Source organism: Eublepharis macularius, chromosome 3, assembly GCF_028583425.1.
Source record: "Eublepharis macularius isolate TG4126 chromosome 3, MPM_Emac_v1.0, whole genome shotgun sequence".
In the NCBI taxonomy this organism is placed as follows: Eukaryota; Metazoa; Chordata; class Lepidosauria; order Squamata; family Eublepharidae; genus Eublepharis; species Eublepharis macularius.
Window position 1 is genome coordinate 103,976,913 of NC_072792.1, and position 24,471 is coordinate 104,001,383.

General features: G+C 41.0%; 1 protein-coding gene across 3 annotated transcripts in view; it reads right to left on the reverse strand.

Annotated features, from left to right (window-relative positions):
• JAM2 (junctional adhesion molecule 2) overlaps positions 1-18,618 on the reverse strand; it is a 36,815-nt gene extending 18,197 nt beyond the window's left edge. For 2 of the 3 annotated variants that reach the window (XM_054974694.1, XM_054974693.1), the window contains exons 1-3: positions 18,521-18,618; positions 7,298-7,363; positions 1,045-1,158 (exon numbers count right to left, since the gene is read on the reverse strand). In XM_054974694.1, coding sequence (XP_054830669.1) covers positions 1,045-1,158; positions 7,298-7,363; positions 18,521-18,572 — 232 coding nt within the window. In that variant the 5' untranslated portion in view covers positions 18,573-18,618. The remainder of the gene's footprint in view (positions 1-1,044; positions 1,159-7,297; positions 7,364-18,520) is intronic. The other variant, XM_054974695.1, reaches the window with a different exon arrangement.
• Between the last annotated feature and the right edge of the window lie 5,853 nt (positions 18,619-24,471).

A 24,471-nucleotide genomic window follows, 5' to 3' on the forward strand; every position in this document is an offset into this window, starting at 1 on the left:
CTTAGTTGGCCAGGGGGACTCAGTCCTTCTCTGCTTGCTGGGGGGAGAAACAGGGGCAGGGAGCCGGTCTCTAGGAGGCTTGGAGGTAGGCTGGCGGATCCTTCCAACTTCCTCCCTAATCATCTGCCTCAGAAAGGGGAGGAAGTCCCGTGCTTGGGGTTCTCCAAACTCCTGCGTCAGCCCGAGGCCGGCAGGAACAATACCTGGCTCTGCGATGTTCTCAGCTGCAGCAGCGAGGGAAGCAGGTCCAGCGTTATTTTCTGCCAATTCTCCCGGCGGGAGAATGGCAAGCACGTTGTCCGTCGCCGCGCGGGGAAACTTGCGGGCGCCCCCGCTTTTTCCCGCCTTTTCTGCGGCTATTGTTTTGGCGCCTTTTTTCCTTTCGGAACGAGAGCTCTCCGACGGTCCCGGCTCCTGGGCTCTTTTTCGCTGTTTTTTAGCTGAAATACATGGCTGTTCAGCCGGAAAGGTGCCGGGATTCCGTACCAGCCCCAGGGGCAGGACGGTACCGGGAAGGTCGCCCAGGCTCTCTGGAGGGATCGATGCTGCCGCGTTCTCTTCTTCGGCTTCCATGAAACTCTGAGTCCCTGGATTCCATTGCAGATGGGACACGGGAGTTGTAGCCAAAGAGAAAAAAGGCGGGAAAGGCCGGGAACAGGAGGAAGGCTAACGAGGCAGGGGGCTTAGCACAAGTAAGGAAGGGTTTGGAGAGGAAGAAAAAGTAGAATGAAGAAGAACAGGAAAGAAAAAAGGCAGAGAGAAAAAACTGCCGGAGCGACTGCTCTCCTTGGAGGCAGGAAAGAACTGGAGAGAGAGGGTGTTCCAGATGCCAATAGGAAGAGGAAGAAAGTTTTTTCTACTTCCTGCCTCCCTGATTGGGCGAAGGGAAACACCCAAGATGTCCTCTGCCTCAGAGGGAGAACTGCATACATCCTATGCACTGAGGTCTGTACAATCCTGTACACAGAACACTTCAACATGCAGAAAGCAAGACAGCAGCAATGATTAAACTTGCATACAAATGCAGACTTCGAATTTACTTACCTACAAAGGTACGGTTGTAGTAGACAAATGACACTCCAGATGACCTAACTTTCTTCCATTCTACCCTTATACTGGTTTCCTTCTTTACTTTGTATATACAGCTTAAAATGGCTTCTGCAGGAAAAGAAAATAGGTAATCATTTCTGCACAGATTAAGATTATATAGTGAAAACTACTGCTATGGCTTCAGTGGATGACTCAAATAGCCCATTCTGTTTGAATTTTGTAGACAGCTACAGCTATCCAATTAAAAAATTCACATACTTCTTATAAAGCCTGGTGTGTGTGCATACTTTGAGTATTTAGTGTGTGTCCCTTTTTTAGGCCCTGCTTTTGCATGTTTTAAATATTTAAAGTATATTGCTTTAAAACTTGGAAGGAGGAACACTTTATACCAAGATCATAATCTGCCAATAAACGCGTACGTCTAGACCGTCTAGATCAAAACAACAGTGATGACTGAACCATCCCTTTTTCCTTGTCATGGTAAGTTCTGAATCTGAATACAAAAGCAACTCCAGGGTTGGATATGGCAAGTCAACATAAGCCCTAAGACAAAGAATTCCTCTGCCTCCTTCCTTTATCTGGAGACTTCAATAAAGGAATGAAGACTGGATCCAAGCAGCAAAAAACCAGCAAAAACCAGCAAACATCTTATATAACAATCTCTAAACCTTGTACTATATCAATGTAGAGTCCTGTGATCTTAGCAAAACTGTGACTCAAGTTGTAACAAATATAAAAAGAAAACTTCTCAGCCAACAATTAAAAACAGCTCCAGATTACCAAGATTCTATCTGGCATTTTCCCCTAAGAACATTTGTAGTTGTTAAGAGACACAACCTTAAAGAAACTTCTAATGACAGGATGTTATTCTGTTTTATGAAAAGTTAAATAATGTTCCTGCTTCAGAAACCAGGGTGTTCCAACTAGCTTGCAGCAGTTGTAAAGTTTGAGTGGGATAGGTGGAGCCTTTCCTGAAACTTATGCATCAACTGGTCTTTGTTTTGTTTTAATTTACTTTCAAGAATGAAAGTCATTCATTGAACCACTGTGGTTGCATCTTTCAGTATTTTTGTTGGCTAACCTTCATTCTTCTATTAGAGGGTTTTGATAACATGGAGAAAACTGGATTGCTGAGTTTTGACTCTATCCTTTAAACCTGCATAACTAGACAGAAATCCATTCCTTCTGCTCTCACATACTTTGAGTAGCATCTTCAAAAAAGGGTGTCCTCCTTGGCATTTCTACTAGAGGGGAGGAAATTGATACATAGTACTGTGTTCACTTACGTAAATCTATATCTCCTCCACTTCAAAAGCACGTTGGCCTCCAAAGATTTTTGTTCTCTTCTTTATTGCAGTCATCATCAGTACCAAAGTCAGTGTCATAGGATAGCATGCCCAGGCACATGGCATGGTACAGAGCCCAACATCAACTAGTGATGGCTCTTTTCTGGCAGTGCAATTGATGGGCAAGCAATCACCCTAGAAGCCCTATAATGTCTCTGGAGTGATCTCCCATTTTTAGTTCAGAAAGCTACCTGGAAGGAACAGTTGTAGCTCATGCATAAGAAAGCTGCATCCCATTGTGTTTCCCAGAGTAGCATCACAGGAGACTCTGAATGATCTCCTATTTCCAGTAAAAGAGGTGCCTAAAGAGGAAGTGAAGCATGGCTCTCTTGCATTCCTTTAAGACCCTCAACACCAACTGGGCTTAAAGTTCTGTGATAGAATCAATACTGTCCCTTTTTCCAGGAGGACATGTGCATGAAGAAAGGCTAGGGTCTGGGGCTTTTCAGTTAAGAAAAATAGGTGACTGAGGGAATATGATAGAGGTTTGTAAAATTATGGTGTGGAGAAAGTGGTTGAAGAGATCCCCTCCCCAGCAATCCAGGAACTCACAGGCATCCAATGAACTTGATTAGCACTAGGTTCAAGACAGACAAAAGAAATTATTGTCTTACTACCGCAGAATGCAACAATGGTCACAAGCATAAGAATAAAGGGGGTTTAGACAGAAGGCTTTGAATCCCAGTGTTTAGAGGCCATGTCCTTCCCAGTACCAGTTGCTTAGGACAGCAACAGGAATTGGCTTTGATCTCTTGTGGGCTTTCTGAGCTCTTTGCTTAGGCACTGTGTGAAACAGGATGCTACTCTAGATGAAGCACTGTTCCAATCCAGGAGGCTTTTCTTATGTTCTTAATATTTAATGTCAGTGAGGATATAGTGTTGAAGTATGATTAGGGAAATGAGAAAACTGGTGTCAGACAGAGAAGGAAAGACTGAGAAGGAAGGAGACTTGAAACATGCTCTAAGACTAGTTTGTGATTTTTAAACCATGGTTTGCATTAAAATCAGCCCTAGGATCTGCACTGTACCTGAAGAAAAAAATTCATACGGCAGTCAAAGAAAGTAAGTTTATCCCAAATTCAGAAAAGGAGAGAATCCCAGAGGTATAATACAGCTGATTCCAGACAGCATTTATGCCCTTTTTTCACAGTAGTTCTTCGATATGACGTACAGTTTGACGAAGTTGGCACACTTTGTATTAATTCCCATTTTATTTTGGCATCAACTCAGTCACAGGAAATGTTGTGGAAGAGGATAACAGCATATGATTGCCAAGAAAGGTCATTTGGAATCAATAATAAGCAGCAGATAGAGATACCAAACAAAATATGATGAAGAAAATAATGGAAGGAAGAGAAACCACTTGTTCACAAACAACTGCCAAAATAGACTCCAAACACAATACTGGCAATAATCCATAGCTCCACATGGTTGTGGTGTACACGTAAATCTCTGATTCAAGCATTTTCCTAACTACTGGGGAATGTTTCATTTACATCATGGGATTACAAACCTGAAGAATTCCCTGTTGCTGAAGAAAATGAAGCGATCTCTCCATGTTCCTTGGATAGGGTCTATTAACAATTTAGGTTTTATGTATTGTCGAAGGCTTTCATGGCCGGAGAACGATGGTTGTTGTGGGTTTTCCGGGCTGTATTGCCGTGGTCTTGGCATTGTAGTTCCTGACGTTTCTTTTGGTGCTACACCTCTGAAGATGCCAGCCACAGCTGCTGGCGAAACGTCAGGAACTACAATGCCAAGACCACGGCAATACAGCCCGGAAAACCCACAACAACCATCAATTTAGGTTTTAATAACCACGCTGAAAATTTTATTTTTGACTTCTCATTTCTCTTTACCAACAGCTTTTCCTTTATATTAAGGACATTTTCTTGCACCTACCTCCATGTCAGTGTTGGGAAATGATGCTTGGAAGGTACATTTCTGTCCATGTGGGAGTTTGGAAAGATCCACCTTCCCTTACTCCTGACTTAACAATGTATCTTTGGGTACTGCTGCTGCCATCTTTCTAGTCTTGTGGAATAGCATTTGCTGAAGGACTAGCACTTCAGCACTCTTTACCATTATGGTGCTTTTATCCTCTTTGCCTTGTCTGCTGTTCTGCACTCGCCAGCTACTGTCAGGACTGGGGCACTCTGGGGGTGAAGGGATCTCCAGCTCCACCCGCCCCCCATTTCCTGGATAGGCTGCACGGTATCAGCTCAGATAGCAGGCTGCTAGCACTCAAATTTTAAAGAAGTTCAATAAATTAGGCAATGCATACATATAGTCTATTTACCCAGCAAACTGAGCAAGGATCAAAATGAAAAGTAATATAACCACAGATACTCTCTTCTACTTTTGTACATACCCCTCCTGTCTGATCTTTAGGTCATTCCATCTCTTCCTCTCCAAAAGGAAGGAATACAATCCAGCTAGGTTCCCCAAATCTTTCCTTCCTATGTGTGACTCTCTGGCTGAGGAGTTAGCTGGTAAACTTTTGTCTTCCTCTGGCAAGAGTCATCTGCCTATCCATGGTACTGAATTGCTGTTCCTGGAAGTGGACTCATTTCCCTGTAGCTTTCCCATTGCTGGCTCTTAACCTGTAGAAAGGCCTTTTGAGCACATCAAGAATGTAGACTCAATTACTATGACTCTAACATGATCCTGGATTTTATGGCATTTCTCTACACGCACTCTAAGGAATGGCTTTTCAAACATTCTACTTTTGAGAAACCCAAATCACAAAACTTCCCTGTCAAGATATTCCTGTATGCTTGCAATGGAAACTGTATGCATTTCAGAATATTCTGAGAAATGTTGCATGGTGCATATTCAGTTAATTGGATGGGTGAGTAGCACATTTCCATTACCTTTTGTGAGCTGTGCACCCTAGAGAACACCTAGAACTCCAGTGGGCAGTGTAATAGCAAGTAAGGAGTGGTAGCAGTGAGTATCAGAGATACAGCATATTTTTTAATTTTCTAGACTCACATCCTGTTGGTTCCTTTACAAATCCCTTAATCACCAGTTTCCCCCAGCCTAAAAGAGCAGAATACTTAGTTTCTTTCATTATGCCCCCTATGCATGGGGGAGGGAGGCTGGATATGTCATAATACAAATACTTGTAGCACTGTCAGCATTCCAAGTTGTTTAAGATAAAGGGTCAGTGGCTCAAGCCACTGGAATTCTGGAATTCTGAATTTAGATGATGTTGAGTATTTTAGAACTTTTGGTCTATGAGTACCAGGAGTTAGCTCTCCACAAGATCATCTAGCACTGAGATCCTTTAGGGACTATGCCCAATTAGACTGACTACATTCATTTTGCATGCAGCCTCTTTTGGATTGGCTGCACTGAGGATATGTGCATGCAACTTCAGTGCCTACAGAGCTATTCCTCTACCATTAATTCCTTCTTTGTTTTTAAATGGTAAGCTGAATTTCTTATTTAGTTCCCAACTTTAATGTTGTATATAACCGCAGCAATATTACTATTCTTTTTATCTCCCGGGGCTGGTAAATTTTCTTCTGGCCAACATACTCCAATTTGCAAATATTTATTCTACCAAATTTATACCCTTTCTGCCTTCACAAGGATCACCAAGATGACTAACAAATGATATCATACATAATAAAATCACATTTTAAAACCGTTAAAATGAACAAAAAAAATAACTACCGAGCTTAACTCAAGGTATTGGCCATTGCCTACAAAGCCCTTCATAGTCTGGCCATCACACCTGCAGGAATGTCTCTCAGCAGCTTTGCTCATCCGAGCAGGGCCTGCGGCAGGTGATATCCTTCATATTGACAAAATCAACAACTACCCCTACATGCATATTCTCTGTTGTAGCCCTCACCTTGTAGAAAGGCCTGCCTGATGAGGTCAGGAAGGCTCTCGCCTGCCTTTCTGCAAGACTGAATTATTCAGGAGGACTTTTTACAACTATATTGTAATGAAAAGTTTTCAGAAAGATGTTTTGGTAAAGGGATAAGGGATACAGCCCATACTATGGTGTTTTGTATGTACTGTCTGTTGCTCTAACAATGATCCTTCTATGTAACTCATGTGCCATTTAAAGTATCATGTTAATGCTTATGCTTTGTTTCAGAATGTTCAGATTTCTGCAACTCAGACCTCTATTGTATTGTTTGTTAGATGTCTTATTCCAGTTGATTTAAATTGTCTCACGCTGTGTGACCTACCTTGAGTCTCAGTGAGAAAGGTACACTACAGATAATGTAAATAAAGAAAATTAGTATTATGCAAGGGAAATGCTGTATCATGGTTGGTAAAAAATGCTAACAATTTTTAAAATTATCTTTTAAAACTAAAATATGTCAGGATAAAATAATGTTGAAATTTTCTTTTCTGTTTTTTATATATTTGTATGTTTTCCAAAACAAGGCCTGCAAAAAATTATTGAAGGGGCTTAGTTAGATTATATCGTGTTTATACTCTTGATATTTTACATATGCAAAATACTGTATATTATTTTACGCTTTTAACATGTCTTATGTTTTTATTAAAATAGGATTGTTTTACTAGGATTATGTATGTTCTTGTAATAGATTTTGCCTGTTCCTCAACTTTTTTGGCTTATCAATCACTGGCATCTCCAGGTAAAAGGATTAGCTGGAAGATGATGTGTAAGACCTCTACCTGACACACCAGAGAGCAGCTGCCAGTCAGGTTAGACAATACTTGGACTTTGAGAGACCACCGGTCTGATTCAGTACAGAGCAATGACATATATTCATACAGCGGTCTGTGCCAAGTAAATAACTGCAGGATATCATGTCAGCTGCATCACATTATAATTTTGTCTTACTACCTTTTTTTCTACTCAGCTCCACAATATAATTTCTGTAATGTAAATGTGCATACACATACTGTACCCTCAAATTCTCTTGCTGTAACATGCTCTTTTTCAGTGTAGACATCAATTCCATAAGCCTTATGGTCTGCAAGAAAATAAATAAATAAAACGTAAAACATTTTCTTTACATTCAATGATCCTTACTTAAAAGACTCTTGTCTAAAAACCCTGACAGTAATCTTACAGCAATCTCCTTAGTAATGCAGTTTAGGCCATTTCTACATGGGTTATTTGCCCCAAGTTCGATGTGTTGGGAAGGTTTTTTCCTGCATCTCCACATTATGGCATATTTGTACACCTTCCTGGGTTTCCTTGGCTTTTTCCTGACCTTTACCAAATCTGCATTGCTGCAATGTTCCTCAAAAATTCTCAGCAAAGCCTGGATGGCTGCCATGTGAGTGAGAAAGTTCATATTTTCCCAATCCCACTAAAATGTCATCATTTTCCTTGTCTCTTCCCCCAGGGAGCTTTTTTTCCCCATCAGCAAATATTCATTTGTTATGAGCAGGCTCTCTTGAACACAGAAGTCTTGGGAATCTTCTAGTTTCAAGAGACTAAAATGAGGAAATTCTTTATCCTCACCCTACCTCTACTTATTCTTCTACAAGGTAGAGATTATTAAAATATATTCAGTTTTTCTGAAGATACTACAGGGGATGGGAGGTTACATATATCTGCTTTATAGCCACAGTATATTTCTTCCACTATGATTATTGGTAAAGGTAATGTAAACATTAATAGTAATAATTTCTTCCACTATGATTATTACTATATTAAAAACTAATTACAAAAATTATGTTTTCCCCCTGAACTAGTTTCCTATTTCACATTATCAGAAGGAGGAGAAATCAAAGGAAAGGTGTTTCACTTTTGTCTTCAATTACTTTGGAAATATCTTGACTTTGGAAATATCTTGACTCTGGATGTATTCCAGAATTCTGAACAGAGCCATTTATTATTTTTTAATGACAAAATTTTTTACAACCTTTGCCGAAGCTGAAATAAGAACACTCCAACAAAATTAGAGAACGCTTGAAACTCTGAATGGAAGTTTTAAAAAAATTAAAACACGAGTCTCAATCCAGCAAAGGCAAATTGTGAACAAAAATACAACCCCATGCATGGATCACTTTACTGTATTAAAAAAAAATACTCTGCAAGGTAATCCCCGAGGATTGCCAACTCTAGGTTGAGAAATTCCTGGAGACTTGCAGGCAGAACCTGGAAAATGTGAAATTTACAAAGGGAAGGGACCTCTGTAAAGTATAATGCCATACAGTTCACCTTCCGAAGCAACCATTTCCTTCAGGGGAACTGATCTCTGTCATCTGGAGATCAGTTTATTTCCAGGCTCCAACTGGGGTTGACAACCATAATCTCCTCTAGCATACACATCCATTTTCTACAACCCATATACATGGGCTGTGTTCTTGCTGGATTTGACCATCCAATAAAGTAATCTGCATTGTCAACTGTACAGAGATCCAAATGCATAGCAGCATAAATGAATCTCTGGGTTAATGCCTAGGGTAGCAAAAATAAATTACCTTAAAAAGAGTTACAAAAAGTATTCCGTGTCTCCAAAATGGAAGGAGGGGCAGTTACTATGTAAGAATTTATTTTTAGATTGCTCTTGTGAGCTGAACAAGGTACAAATACCAACACATTTAGTTCTGAAAGATGTCTGAGAATTTGCTGCCAATCCTGTTCCCTTGGCAATGAATAGTGATGCAGTGGAAATGGAGTTTTTGAATACTTAGCATCTCACAAAGAACAGCCTTTTACTACTATTGTAAGAGCAGTAGAGAGTTCATTTCCATAGCAACGTTTTCTAAAAAGTAATGTGTGTATGTGTAGCCTAAAAATGCAGATGCCGCCCTAACTGTTGCTAGTCTAAGGTACATCAAGTCTTTAACATTTTTTTAAAGGAACACAAGATTCAGGTAAGAAGAACGTCCTTATGATGCTACTTTAGCATCACCACTGCAACAGACCAATGCCATATACGAATACTGAAACACTCCATTATAGACGTAGTATTTGGAACATTTTATTTAAAGTCTGCCTTTCTCAAAGAAATCCAAAACAGATTACACAGTGCAACATTCATGAGATTATCTTCTTAAATACTCACATATATTAATTATCTAAAACATTACAGTCCTACAGTCTCAAATAAACATGGGCAGCAACATATTAGAGAATATGTATGTATATAAAAACACCCATCACTGAGCAATTGAAAAAGCACAGAAACGCTACCCTTCATTTACTCATCAGTAGTACTGGGGAGAGTGGACTGCTTTCCAACTCCTCCTGTGAAGTATTCTGGGAAGTAGAGGTACTGGCTGACCCTCGCAGAAATACAAAGCACATCATGATACAATTTTTTCCTCCTCCAAGTTCCCCCACCCCCCACTTCCGGTAATTCAACATACCCCCATCACAACACAGATTAATGATAGGAATGTCTAAATGGAGTTTAGCAGTAAGGCAGGGGAGTAGATCCTTGCCTTACTGCTATAAAAATGAACGTGTGTGTCTTTCTATGCTAGCATTTGGAAGTATGAAGCAGCATTTTTATGAATTTTGTTTTTTATTTTACTTCATTTATATCCCACCCTTCTCCCCAATGGGAACCCAAACCAGCTCATATCATTCTCCTCTGTTCCATTCTTTCCACACGACAAACCTTGTGAGGTAAGTTATGCTGAGAGCGTGTGACTGGCCCAAGGTCACCCAGTGAGTTTCCATGGCAGAGCAAGGAAATTAACCTGGGTTGCCCAGATCCTAGCCCAGACACAAGCCACTATACCATACTGGCATTAAACTGCATTACTTCTGCCATGCAACTAAATTAGGAAATCAAGGTTTTAGAACATGTTTAAAAAAATCTTCCAGCTCCATGATTAGTATGTAGGACTCTCTGATTTGCAAAACAAATCATAACAAAATAAAAACAGCAAGGGATTGTAATACTATAAAAACTGGCAAGACATAAGAAATACTGGCTCATTTATATAGCAAGTATTTTGAAATCTGACCCTTGCAACCAGTCTCCATCTGCAGAAATAATTAGGGATGCAAGATAAAGACTTTCCCAAATCAACACAATGCATTCAGCTTTCTCCCTGAGCCGTATCAGTAGTCACTGTGGGCTAAACCTTTTTTATATAACAAATTTACAGTGCAATCCTAAGCACAGTTACTCCAGTCTAGGATTGCATAGGATTGTACTGCTAGCCTTTAAAGAACATGCCTATGGATGCATCTCAGAAAAAGTTTAGAAAGCTCACTACTACTATCCTTAATCAGATGTAAAGTACAGTATTTACTTATTTAAGTCACTATTTTGCAAGTTTCTCATAGCTGTGAATAATTAGATGTATATTTCATTTTTTTAAAAGCCAGTCCCTAGTCCCGCCCATTGCAAAAATATGCCTTTTTTCTTATATCTTTGCAAGAGAGGGGGTTAGAGACCTTTTTTAAAAAGCTGAGAATTCAAAGAATGTGCTATACTACTGGTACAATGGTATATCAATATAATAGTATTCTAGTATTGATCTCTGCTCACTCACAATTACCGGTTCATATTACTGACTTGCTTTCTAAGGTGTTACTGGACCTGAATCTTATAGATCAACATGGCTACCTACCTGAAACAGCTTTCAACAGACTCCCTCATTGCACCTATTAATAAGGAAGACTCGTCTTATGATGTTTTCACTCAGGACTTAAATTCTCTATTTTAAATGGTAACTCAAATGGCTTTATTGGACATTTGAATTTTCATCTGTACCTTTTTCTACAAGGACAGCATTAAGAGATGTAAGCAGCTCGAGAGATGTTAAAGCAGCACAAAAGAACTTATTTTTCTTTAAGGACTATCTTGCTGTCTCCAGCTGTGAGAATCTACCTGTCCTTGTTAGGACTGTTGATTGATCACAGTCTTTAGAAGTCTCTTGGTAACCTCCGGAAAAATGTTTTACAAACAGAAATTCTATTCTGCAGCACCTTAGAGAAATACTAGAGACGACCTTTGTTGAAATGTCTGGCTCCACAGGATATGGATTGGTAACAGGTTCATTTAGCATTGGGAAAAAAATAGCTCCAAAGATCATTTTAAGCATGATCTGGAAACCCTGGGTATAATGGGAGATGAAAAAGGCAAAACAATCCTATCGGTTTAGGTCAGGGTTGATTATCTGGATATGTATACTTCTCTTTTCTTCCCAACAGGGACTCAAAATATTATTTTCCCTTCCTGTTTTATCTTCACAAGTATCAGCTTGTGAGGTAGATCAGGCTGAAAGTGACTGGCCCAAGACCACCCAGCAAGAGTCCATGCCAGGATGATGATTCGAATCTGAGTTTCACCAGTCCTAGTCTGACCCCCTAACCTCTACACTATTGCCCAAACACTACAAATTGTGTTGCTTTACTCTATTAGATAATCCAGACATTTCACTTCAGTTTATGCAACCATGCAAATTTTTTGGGTACTTATTCATTTTGTTTTTAGTTTGTTGGACTTGTAACCTGCTGTGTTTCAAGGGCCTAAAGCAACTGCAAGTATGTCTTTCATCCCTGGCCACCAAAAGCCAGCAGAGAGAAAGACGTGACTATGGGATGTAAGTCATCAGAGTACTTGTGACAACTCACCACTACTTTTCCTTGCATCTACACTATTTTGCTGTTGTTTCATTTCAGTTCAGTGCATTGCCCCTATACTTGTGGTGAGAGCACTCTTCTCTCTCAACAAGGATGACAAAAAATGATGTTTATCAGAAAAGCAATCTCATTTCTCAACAGAAATATCTTCCTTCTTACTCTTTATTATTCTATATTTTTTCTCTCTTTACCACAAAATGCCAAAAGTGGCTATTTTATTTATTTTGTGTATATGAGCATCTCCCACGAACAAGTCTTTAAAAAAAAGTTTTCAGTTCCACCCAGCAGATACTATTGAAGTCCTAAAGCAACAGACATTTCCTCTATCTAGATCTCATCTTAGTGTAGACTGAATATAATGGCTATGTTTGGAGAATCATAGGAGGGTTGGGAAGAGAATATAATGGGAGCATAGATCATAATCTTAAGCCTTCAGAAAAGCAGTGTCAGATCTTTCAATAATGAGATCAGTTTTGATCACTACAGCCCAAAAGACTAAATCTGCCATGAATAGGCACTCAACTCATGGTATATTCTTCAGTACATTTCATTGTGTATTGGTATGTCACAGCAGCATGTTGCAGTTTCATTTATCTCTGTTCAGCACACTGCTTGGGTGGGGTAGTTTTTCCCTCTTGTTTATTTATCTTCGTCTAACTTTTTAATCATCTACAACATCACATAGTAGAATACAAAATTATGCACTTGCTTTTTTGGCAAGTTCTCTATTGTTTTCTGGCATGCTATATTAGGGACAAACTACATGTTCATATTTTTAAAGGGTTGGGTTCTCTGCGGACATATTGGTGCTGCAGAGAATGGCTCTTTAAAAATAAAGGAGAGTCTAAAATGTGCTTAGAATGCCACCATGGGGGCAGGGCTCCTGCCTTACCTACCAAGCCATTTGTTCAGAAACAGTGCTGGGGGGGGGGGTGTTATTTCACCATTTTTGCTGCTCCATATGGAGTATTCCATGAACACTCAGTGAGAAAGAACAAACATGTGACTACCAATCTCTTCTATATTAGAAATATTATATTTTTCCATCCTAGAAAGACTCCCAAGGCAGTTCATAATTTAAGATGAATGCAATATTAAAACCAAGCCATCAAATGTGTGTAAAATTGTTGATTCAACAGTCTCAATTAAAAATGTGTTTTTTAAGAGTTGCTCAGAAAACAAAATTTCAACAGCTCCAGCTTCACACTTTCCTTCAATCTTTCATTCTGCAATGATCCTTTTTATTTTTTTTCATTTTTGAAAAACTATGTAATTCATTCTCTCATTATCTTTCACAAATACTCCAAGTTTTAGGATGAAGTTACGTAAGACAATCTACAGCGTAAGGAATGAATAAGCTCTATGTATAATACTCCATAAAATAATATTTTCAAGGACATGTTTATTGTTTAAATTTGACAATTCTGTCCACAATTAATATTCTATAATGTATATAATACTACACTACTGAAGAGCTGATGTCTTCCATTCTGTACAGTTTGATCTATTCAAATATGCTGTTAGTCCCACAGACTGTTTCTGTCCAATTCACACACTTCCTTTTGTGTACTGTCTTGTGTAGAAGTCTGTCTTCTAATTTCAGTGTTTATTTTTAACTTTCTCTCAGACAGCAAAAACTAAGGTAACATGTAGTAAGGTAGCACAGAGTGGAATAGTTCGTAGCTCTCTTTTGCACTAGGTAAGGAGGACCATCTCCTTCTCTACAAACCTACCCAATCAATATGGTCATCTTCAGGGGGCCCTTTTCTGGAGCCCTCATCACCAGAAGTTGAATGAGAGGCCACCCAAGAAAGGACCTTCTTGATCATAGCACCAAAATTATGTAATTCTCTCCCACAAGATATCTGGTGGTCTCTCCCCCCCATCAAAACCCTGGATTTTTTAAAAACACATCTTAAAAGTTACCAAAAATATTACATTCTCAGTTACAAGTGCCTTCAGCAAATGGATCTAGCATCACAACAGTGCTGAGTTGTTTTAGTGTGTATCAAGAGTAGTAGAACAATACCAATAATCATCTAGGGTTTTTAAAATGGTGGTTTCAATCCTCTTCCTTCCATACTCAAAGACAAAGCTTTTACTCTGATTTAGATTTCTATTTGAATAATGAACATTAGCTGACCTCCCAAGGTATTTTTATTTTGTTTAATCCAGCCAGTTTTAACCCAAAGCCAGTCTTGTGAAGTAAACCCCTAGTTCAGAATCACCATATTTACACAAATCTAATTCTGTGTAGCCTGAGGAAGAGCAGAGAAATCCAACCTGGTTTTTGTCCACAGCAGGCACCCAAAATAAATGTTCAAGCCTTTTCTCAGTTCAAAACAATGACAATTTGAAGACAAAAGTTCAACAGATCAATGGTGCTCAGATTACTTACTAAGAGCCAAACTAGACATGATGTCATCCTCATGGCCACCTAAAGAAGATCACCACCATTTTAAAATTATTTAAAATTTTTATTTAAATTTAAATTTATTAGATTTATATTCCGTCCTCCCCACACCAGCAGGCTCAGGGCAAATTACAATTTGCATACAAATTTAAAATACGTCTAACAGTTCATACCGTTTAAAATAATAAATTATAAAATGCTGTGACGGCCCAATCCTGATCAGGCCCATAGTGCAATGCTCCGCCCCCCATGCTTTTCAAGTGCCAAATCAGCTGGGGGAGGCTGTTTCAGCACTTGAAAAATGTGCAAGGGGGAGAGCACTTCAGTTCACTGCACTGTACTGAGTACTCTCAGCATTTTAAAATCGGTGGTGGCATCCTTATGATAGCCTTGAGGATGCCATCACATCTAGTTTGGACCTACCTGTGCCAATTCAGGTATCACTCACTGTTAAGCCTTAAGCAATGAATAAGGAGTGCACATGCCTAAGTGAACAACCCAAACCATTTCATTTGAAATTGATATGCGATAGCAGAGTCTTTTCACTTTCTGCACTGTTGAGCTATATAGAGTAAACATTATTGTATTCTTGGTATACTAAAGTGATCAGTTGAAGAGCTTGCTGGAAGCCCCAGAAATACTGGCTAGCCCCTTCAATTAAGCCTCAGTAATTGGGCATAAGGCTGAAGGTCCATCTAGAACAGCATCCTGTTTTCAGCAAAAACTATGCAGATGCTTCCAAGAGGCAGAGAATGAAGATAACTTGAGCCCGGGACACAACTCCTCACCTTCCCTGAAGTCAAGCTGAAAGGCATGGAATTGGCTTGTATGTGGCTGTTTGCGCCTCTCATCAGAGCAGCAATGAATTGCTGGCAAAGCTCCATTCCTGCCTCCTCCTCTGTTGCCTTAAAGCACCTGTTTTTCCACCATGGGATGAAGAGAATCTAAAACTCAATATTAAAATCTTTACTTCTGATATCCAGATATTTAGCTCCCTATACAATGTTCCCACCCACTGTAAGCAGTCAGAACCGCCCCCCCTCCCTGTTATTAGAAGGCTTATGGTTATGGATATGCCATGGACCCTTTCTCTAAATATGCATCCAGCATTAAAACTACTGCCCAAACAGGCAGAAAACATGGAAGCCGCCACCCAAGCCAGCAAACAAAATGGAAACTGCTGCCCAAGCAGGAAGCCAGATCCTGCCTGGGAGATGGAAGTTCAAACATAGGGAGAAACAGGCAAGGCCAGCTCAACCCCCTCCCTTGCCCCAGAGGTGTGCTAAGGACCTGATACAATAGGGCCTTCCCAGAGCTCCTGAATTAATCAGTGCACCCCACCTCCGTGATCTCACCTTAACCACTTTCCTATTAAGTGATTCAGAGAAGTGATAGCCTCACCCATCCACCTCGTCGGTCGTCAATCATAATTTGATAACTTTAGTTCCACCTAGGAAGACTTAATCAAGCCTTCCTAATTCTTTGTTATACCCCGGAGATGATTTCCTGGCTTATTGTCCCTCCTTGGGAACAGCTGCTTGCCAGCTCTTTGACTCGCCCGGGAGACAACTTTGCAATCCTTTGTCCTCCCCAGGACCAACCACTTAAACATTTGTTTTTGGGGTAAAAGATGCAATCTTGCCCCAAGGTAGGCTCCATGGTATAAAGTAGGCTGCCCCTCAGCCCCAAAATGTGTGCATGGTTGGATCCAGCATTCCACCCTCAAACTCCATTCAAGCTCTTGAAGCGCTGGCAGTTCACTGCTCCTTCTCTCTTTCGGACGTCCCGACTTTTACTGCCTTTCCTAGTTAGCCTTGAATGAGTGTTGCGTGAATGCATTGTGTGCTTCTGATTTTGGTTATGTTTAATAAAGATTTTCTGTTTGTTTCAAACATCTGTTTAGTTGGGCCAATCTCCGTATACATAGACTAAAAGATCCTTAAATTACCCTTCCTCTCATTGCCTTCTCCTTGCTGCTAATTCCTCCCAACTTGCAAGGAGACCGCCTTTGGGTAACACTGTGCCAAAACAAAAAGAATAAAAAGGAAACTTCCCCTCTGCCTGTTTTCAAATCAGCAATTCATCGATTCTGTGCAGGACTTTAAAAAAAATTAAAAAATGGAAATGGGAGAAGGGAAGAATGGAAATGAGGAGAGTGGCTGGCTAGACAAGAATAGCCAATCACAATTCAGTGGGCTGGCAGGGTGTGGGAGAGGGGGAAATGGGGGAGAAGATGGTAGAAAACCAACAACAGAATAAAGAGTATGCATGGGGAAACAACCTAGTCCAAAGCAGATTTTTTTTTAAAAAAAGTCAGGGTCGAAGCGCTCCCAAAAAAGACGCTGAAAAGCCGTATAGTGACCACAGTGGCTACTCATGGCAGAAAATCTGGTGCAGACGGTTATGAAAAAAATCCTGCAGTATGGGAACTGAATCAGCAAAAATGACCCGTGCAGACTCGGCTTTGGAGGTTCAATTTAGATGTTAATTATCCTTCTGAATACATGCATTAAGGAAGCAGTGCAGCTGGGTATCACTTTCATACAGGCTTAAGTCATTAAGGACTCTTATGTTTGTTAGTATAAAGGGATACACAGAGGCAAGGAGGGTTGAATTCGAAAACTGCCAGTCCTTTCATTACTGATGGCCTATAATAATACATTTAGACAACAATGGCAAGCACTAAAAATAGACCAGCCAAGAAAGAGTTATGTACAAGCCTAGGCTGGTGCCTGCAGTTTCCAGGAACCATGGAACTACTTGTAGAATACTGACAAGACTGTTTAGGAGATACATCTCACTACAAGCAACATCCTCAGTATCATTCCAGGACTAAACTTTATTTGCACTGGGATCCTAATCATGCTTTCTTAAAAAGGTTTGCAGCATTATAACCCAATCCTATATGTTTTTACTCAGAAACAAGTACCGTATTCAAGCAGGTAATAAAGAGACAAGGGGAGAGACATGTTCATAAATATTTGTACTGGGCAGCTGTGGTACAACCATAACATGCACATGCCACATAAACTTTGAAGCAATGGCTCAGTTCAGTGCTGCTAACTTCCTATTAAGGCTAGGCTAAAGCACAAGCTTCCTACACCAGCAGAGTGTTTATTTTCAAGCAAGCAAAGCTGCAATGCTATGCACATTTACTTTAACATAAATCTCCCTGAAGGTAATGGAGCGCTCCAAGTAAACATGCATAGAATCAGGGCATATGAGGTTAGGCCATGAAGACTGATTCTAAGAATATTAAGAGCAAGATTCGAGTCCAGGAACATCTTGAAGACCAGCTAGATTTCCAGTGTATCAGTTTTCAAGAGTCAAAGCCCCCTTCTTCACATACATTTAGAAGTACCCTGGAAATCTAGTTGGTCTTTAAGGGGCTACTGGACCCGAAACTTGCTCTCCTACTGCAGACCAACACAGCTACCCACCTAAAACTAAGCATATAAAAACTGCTACTGAGTTTAATGAACTTTACTTTAAAAAAAAAATAAGTGACAGATGCCAATCTTTTCCACATTTACCAGAAATTCAGTAACAGAGACCTCCATGAGGAACCCATCCCCCCTCCTTAGGACAAGGCTGCACGGATGCACACAGAGACAGGACCATATATAAATGAGCTTCAAAGCTACTTACTTCCAAGTAACCCTTCCTAGAATCTGTCTACAAGACTTAACATCAGCGGTTTCCCGTTATTATCAATGGCCCGGTCCTGTGCACGTCCCCTCAGATTTGGGGGAACCAAACAAGCGCCCACGACATCACGTTCATGCCTATGTAAGTTAGCTAGAAACAAACGCCCCTGAATTCCGTGGTGGTTTACTCCGAATCCTCCTTCCAACTCCAGCCAGGCTCGGTTTCGCCGGCTGCCAAGCGAAGCGTGCCTGTCCCGGCGTGCTCGCTCTCCACTGGCCCAGCTAATCAAGGCAGGGAGGCGCACAGCGCCTACTGCCTTCTTTGCAACGGTGCGCCAGAAGCATTGCAAAGGCAAGCAAGACAGCGGAGAAAGAACCCCTCCGCCCGCCGGCTGGCTTTCGGGAGACAGCGAGATACTCCTCGCAGGACAAGGAAGGGTGGGATGCCAGCGCCCGTTCTGCGAAGTGGAGACGGGCTGCAAGGCAAAGGCAGGAGAAACAAGCGACTTACAGCCAAGCGAGCCCAAGTATGCGAGCAGCAGCAAGACGCGGCGCCTCGCCATCTTCGCAGCAACAGCTGCTGTCCAAAAGCAGGGAGGCGCTGGCCTTAGCCCCGTGTTGGAGTGGGTGGGAGAGCAGGACGCTCCTCCCGTTATTTGGGGCTTTTGTACCTCGGGGAGGGGAGGCTTCCTTTCCAATAGCCCGGGGTAAAGGCTGAGCCGAGGTTTCCGTTCGCTCCAGTGAACGAGCACCGAGTCGAGGGAAGCAAGAAGAGCTCTTCGGCTTCCCTGTGGCGTGCCAGTAAATGTTCCCATTAGCTCGGAGGCTGCTGTCAGCCCCTTCGACCCAGCAGCGGTAGAGAAGGAAGAGATTCTACGAATAGAGTTTTTCTTGTCGGCCTGCACGATCTCGATCAGCATCTGCCTTCCCTTGCATTAGTCTTAAGGATGGCTTTTGTTGGTTATTAGCATCGTCACTGGATTCCATGAAGTTTTTTTTAAAACACACACACACACAAAATCCGTGCAACGCAATTGTCACAAAATAATGAGCAAGACTTCAGATACCTCCGAACTCTTTCACGAGGTTTTTTTCTCAGTGTGGAGGGAGGAAGAGGTAGAGGAAAGAGAAAGGGTGCTTTTGGTCATGTCAGAAACGACCAACTCGTGTATCTTGTTCAGAAGACAACAGCATGTACTTTGAATCTAGTGTTGCCAGATCCAGGTTGGGAAATTCCTGGAGATTTTGGGGGTGGAGCCTGGAAGGAGTGGAGTTTGGGGAGGGGAGGGGCCTCAATGGGGTATAATGTCATACAGTCTACTCTGCAAAGCAGCCATTTTCTCCAAAGGAACTAATCTCTGTGGCCTGGAGACCAGTTGTAATTCCGGGAGATCTCCATCCACTACCTGGAGGCTGGCAACCCTAGTCCCGGGAAACTCAAAATCGTGCCTACTGTATTGTGACAACTGGAGCAGTCCTAACAAAAAGAAAAGCTGGCTCAAAATTTTGGGTAACTGATGAACAACACACCTTCCAATACCCCCACCCCCAATGAGTGCCATAGCAGCAGTTCCTTGTCATTTTATACTGGCTCAATCAGGACAGGTAGATGATGGAGCCTGCTGTTTGCCCCTGACATGCCTAAGAAGTAGTGATGAGAGTATAACAAAGTGCCAGGAACAAGAGAAACCCAGAGGGGCCAAATATTGCTGCCACTGCCCATAGAAACAGGACAAGCATTAATGAACTGGACGAGAGGGGCATTTTGGACACAAGTATTGTCTACCCTGACAAAAGGAATTGCACATCTGTTGGTTTGTTGAGACTTTTTCTTATGGACCAACACAACTAACTATAATCCTTATCAACAAGATAGATCTATGCCCCAGAGGAGATTCTAGTCAAAATTAGAATCATAAGCAAGGCAGCAGTTCAAATTCCATTAAAATTAATGGGGCTTTTCTTCCATGTAAATGTGTGACGGATAGGGATGTAAGAAATCATTCTTGATACAATGCAACATATAAAAACAAAGCCTTGTACCATATTAACAGCTGACATTAAGTTTAAGTTTTGGTATGCTGGAGTCCACCTCATCAGATGTACAAAATGAATTCTTAGTCATACACACACAGAGAATAGTGAATAGTAGATTAAAAAGCATGAACTATAGTTTGTGTAATTTCTATGCAAAACTCAAAAGTATATAAGATAAGCACCATGATCATTCACAACAGCTGAAACTGGTGGTAAATTAACCTAGGTATTTGAACTGGCTAAGAAAGGTGTCAGCTGCTTCTAATCCCTGGTTGATATAACCATACTGATAAATTTTAACTGTTGAAGAATGATGATTTTCAGGTCAGAAAGTGGTAGATTGACATGTTGTGCAGGTTGTTTTTGAGCAGTAACTTTTAATGTCAAATTCATGTCCATTATCTTCTGCATAGAGAAAGACTACTTTGTCCTGTATTGGTAGCAGAAGGGTATTTTTGTTAACTTTTTAGTTTATGCTTGAGCTATATCTTAAAATGTGTATGGTTACAAACAAAGCTGAAAGTGTTGTTGCCATATAATTACATATGTGGTGGTGGCAGATGAGTAGGCAAATGAATTCCTGATGACATTATTAGGTCCTGCAAAAGTGTTGCCTGAGGCCTAAATTACATGTTGTGCAGTTCTTGTGTTGTGCCTGGGTCTGTTATGAGGACTTTCTGTGAAGCATGTGTTGTGATTTGGGAACCTGTTGGGAACTCGATTCTCAGATCAGAACTGCAACATGCAGGGACAAACAGCTTAAGCCTCCCCCTACTGTGCTGTTTTCCTGACAAACTGCCCCAGAGGGAGTTGCTGTTTGCTTTATTGGGGACTCCACGGTACTGACAGAGTACTGTACCCATAGGTTTCCCCAGTGGGGCAAATATTATCCTCAAAGGCTGTTTCCTTTAGTAGCCAGTTTCTCAGTTTCAGTTCTTGATTGGCTATTTATGACAAATAATACTGATTTCAACCCCTGGGCCTGATCCGGAAACTACAACTGGTCCAGAATGCGGCGGCACGGGTCCTGACTGGTATACCTTACCAGTCACACATTACACCTGTCCTGCGCCAGCGGCACTAGCTTCCGGTTGAATTCCGAATCAGGTTCAAAGTGTTGGTTCTTACCTTTAAAGCCCTGAGCGGGTTGGGACCGGCATATCTTTGGGACCGCCTCTCCCTGTACGTTCCCCGGAGATCGCTTCGATCAGCGAATAAATATTTACTTGTGGTCCCCGGCGCTAAGGAAGCCCGCCTCGCTTCAACCAGGGCCAGGGCCTTTTCAGTCCTGGCCCCAGCCTGGTGGAACGCTCTGTCAATGGAAACCCGGGCCCAGCGGGACATGTTATCGTTCCGCCGGGCCTGTAAGACAGAGCTGTTCCGCCAGGCATTCGGTGATTGAAGGGGGCGGTGCCATGTCGGCCTCCCACCTTTGGGGTGGGGGAGGGTTCTCCCCACCACTGCACTTTGTTAATTTGTTTTATTATTTGTATATTGATTTTAGTTCTTGTTTTTATCGATTTTAACTGTTCACCGCCCAGAGCCCCTGGGGATGGGCGGTATATAAATTGAATAAATAAATAAATAAATAAATAAATAAACCTGTGATTTTAAAATGCCCCCTCTCTGTGTCCATACTAGCTTCCTCCTTGAAAAAAACAGTTCCTGTAGCATTTGTGAAAGGAAAAAAATTAAAATTATGAGGGGAGGAAAGGAATGTCAGTTTAACCCTATTGTTCTGATCACTTTTTAATTTGTAGTGTTAGTTAAAGAATTGCTGTTGAAAAAGAAGCCAGTATATACATTGGGTATATATTTGGCTCAGGAGTGGTAGGGACTGCGGATATCCTGAGAATGGAGTAATGCAGCCACCCATGCTAACACAAAGATAGCAGATCAAAAAATGGTTAATGTTATTAAAATACTTTTAAAAACTTCATTTATACCCCACCTTTCTTCCCACTGAGAACCCAAAACAACTTACATAATTTTCCTCTTAATTTTTTCTCACATCAACCCTGTGAGGTAGGTTAGGCTAAGAGTATGTGACTGGCCCAAAGTGTCCAGCAAGTATCCATGGCAGAGCAGGGAATCGGTCCTGGGTCTCGCAGATCCTAGTCCATCACTCTAGTCAGGAAGATTGTGTTGGATTCATAAAATAAAATGCTTCAACAGGGGCATATGGATTAATATGGTGAGTTTATGAATAATCAGAACTCAAGAAGATAGTTATTTAAATTGTTACTGAGACATGAGCGCAATGGTGGCTTTTGGAAAATAATCTCTTTGTTACTCATCAGTGAAACAATAGCAGATATTGGAGTGTATCATTTATCTAGGGTGAAAAGAATGTGATGGCACAACATCCATATTGATAAAATGCTAAGGTGTTGCTTTGAAGACCACAACTTGGAATAATCATTTTACCGCAGGGAAGCTGTTAACCCAAAGGCATCCCTGTCTCTTACTAGCATGCCTTTAGGGAGGTACTCAGTGGATGTTGCAGCCCAGGTCCCCAGGGCTAAGTGCAGCCCAGGTCCACAGATTAAGGCATCAGAACCATGGGCTGCGGAGGAATTCAGCACTCTAGAAGCATGGCTTGGGGCTGTCCCTCCCATACATTGGAAAAAGCACCAACATTTGAGAACAAATGGATTCCACTAGTCTCACTCTCTCCCCAGCTTTATGAACATGGCAATTATACTTGCTTGTCTGTGTAGTTAGTTGAATAACTTTCAACAGAAGGTGCTCCCTTGCAAATCCTCAAATACACCACTAGATCTCCAAGTTTGATCAGGATCAGAGTTCCTTGCTACTTATACCAATGTATACTCATTGCTCTGATTTATTTTGTACATCCAAGCTACAAAAGGACAATTAATTGCTACCAGGTTATAGACTTCCTTCCTTTAGAAACCACTCAGGATATCATAATCTGCCATATGTTTAGTACAGTCCTGTCAATAGTAATCAAGGGTTTATATTAAGGGAATTTGCTGACCCTAACACTCAGGTACCTGGACTTCTGTCTCCTCTCAATTCTGGTACCTAATAAATCATCCTTCGTTTTCCCACTGCATATTCAAGGATCCAAACTTCCAACAGGCTCTGTTCGCTCATTCTTTGTGCCACATGTATTTTCTATACATCCTTTTGCATACTTTTAATACATTCCTACAGTTCCTTATGCATGTTGCCTGCCTTTACATTAGGTACCTTTTCGACCTGTGAATGTCCAACACAATCCCTTGCAACTATGTTTCAAAGTTCCACTCAGAAGTTTTCCACCTCAGATCCTGCACTCTTCAGGACAGGTCACATGCTTTACTATTGTGCCTACACTTACACATACACTAGCATATTTAGGTCCAGAGGAGTTAGCTATCTTAGTCTGTAGTAGCAAAATAGTAAAGAGTCCAGTAGCACCTTTAAGGCTAACCAACTTTATTGTAGCATAAGCTTTCGCAAACCACCACTCTCTTCATCAGCATCTGAGAGTGGTGGTTCTCGAAAGGTTATGCTACAATAAAATTGGTTAATCTTAAAGGTGCTACTGGACTCTTTACTATTTAGCATATTTAGGAGCATCTAGAAACATCAGAACAATCAGGAAATCTGTAGCATCCTGTTAGTCATGATTGTGTATGATTTATAACTGTGTATGACATGGAGTGTATACAAGTGGATATTCCTTTGTTTTGTTACAAGTTCTTTGTTGTATTCTTTCCAGATTGAGCCTTTTTAGCAATTTCATTGTTTGTCTGTTTGATGGTAATAAAGCCCCATTATCATACTTGAGTGTCGAGGCTGTAATTCCCCCACAATCTTGATAGAGTACTGGAGGAGATCCAGCCTGCCTGTGTCACTCCTCCCCCCAGTTCAGCTCTCCTTGCCTCTGGGCTGCAGTGCACATTAGCACTTCCCATGGGACTCTGGTTTATATTGGAATAGATCCTGGTTTATACGTTAACTCTTTTGATGCTAGTCTGCATTCTAGACACAAGAATAGACACACAAAGCCATTCGGGTAAAAAGATTATATTCCTGCGTTTTAGACCATGTATTCTTGTATGATCATGCTTCAGGAGAGAGCTTATACCTCTGTCCTACAAATGAAATCCATACATCAGAAAGGTGAATGTTGCCCTACCCATATCCCAACATTAAAATCTGAAATAGCCTTCTTGGAAGCACACAACTAATATTTACGCATTAGTTGTAATACAGAATATAGTTGCAATAAAAATATAAATATAATCAAAGTCTGATATCCCTGTGGCCATAAAGATATGAAGTAGTCTTACAGTGAAATGCTAAGCAGAGTTGCTCCACTCTAAGCACTGAGAGCATACAGGTTTGCAAGTATGTCAGTTAAAATACTGATAATTAAAAAGGGTGTATGTGGTGAAACATATTTGAATATGA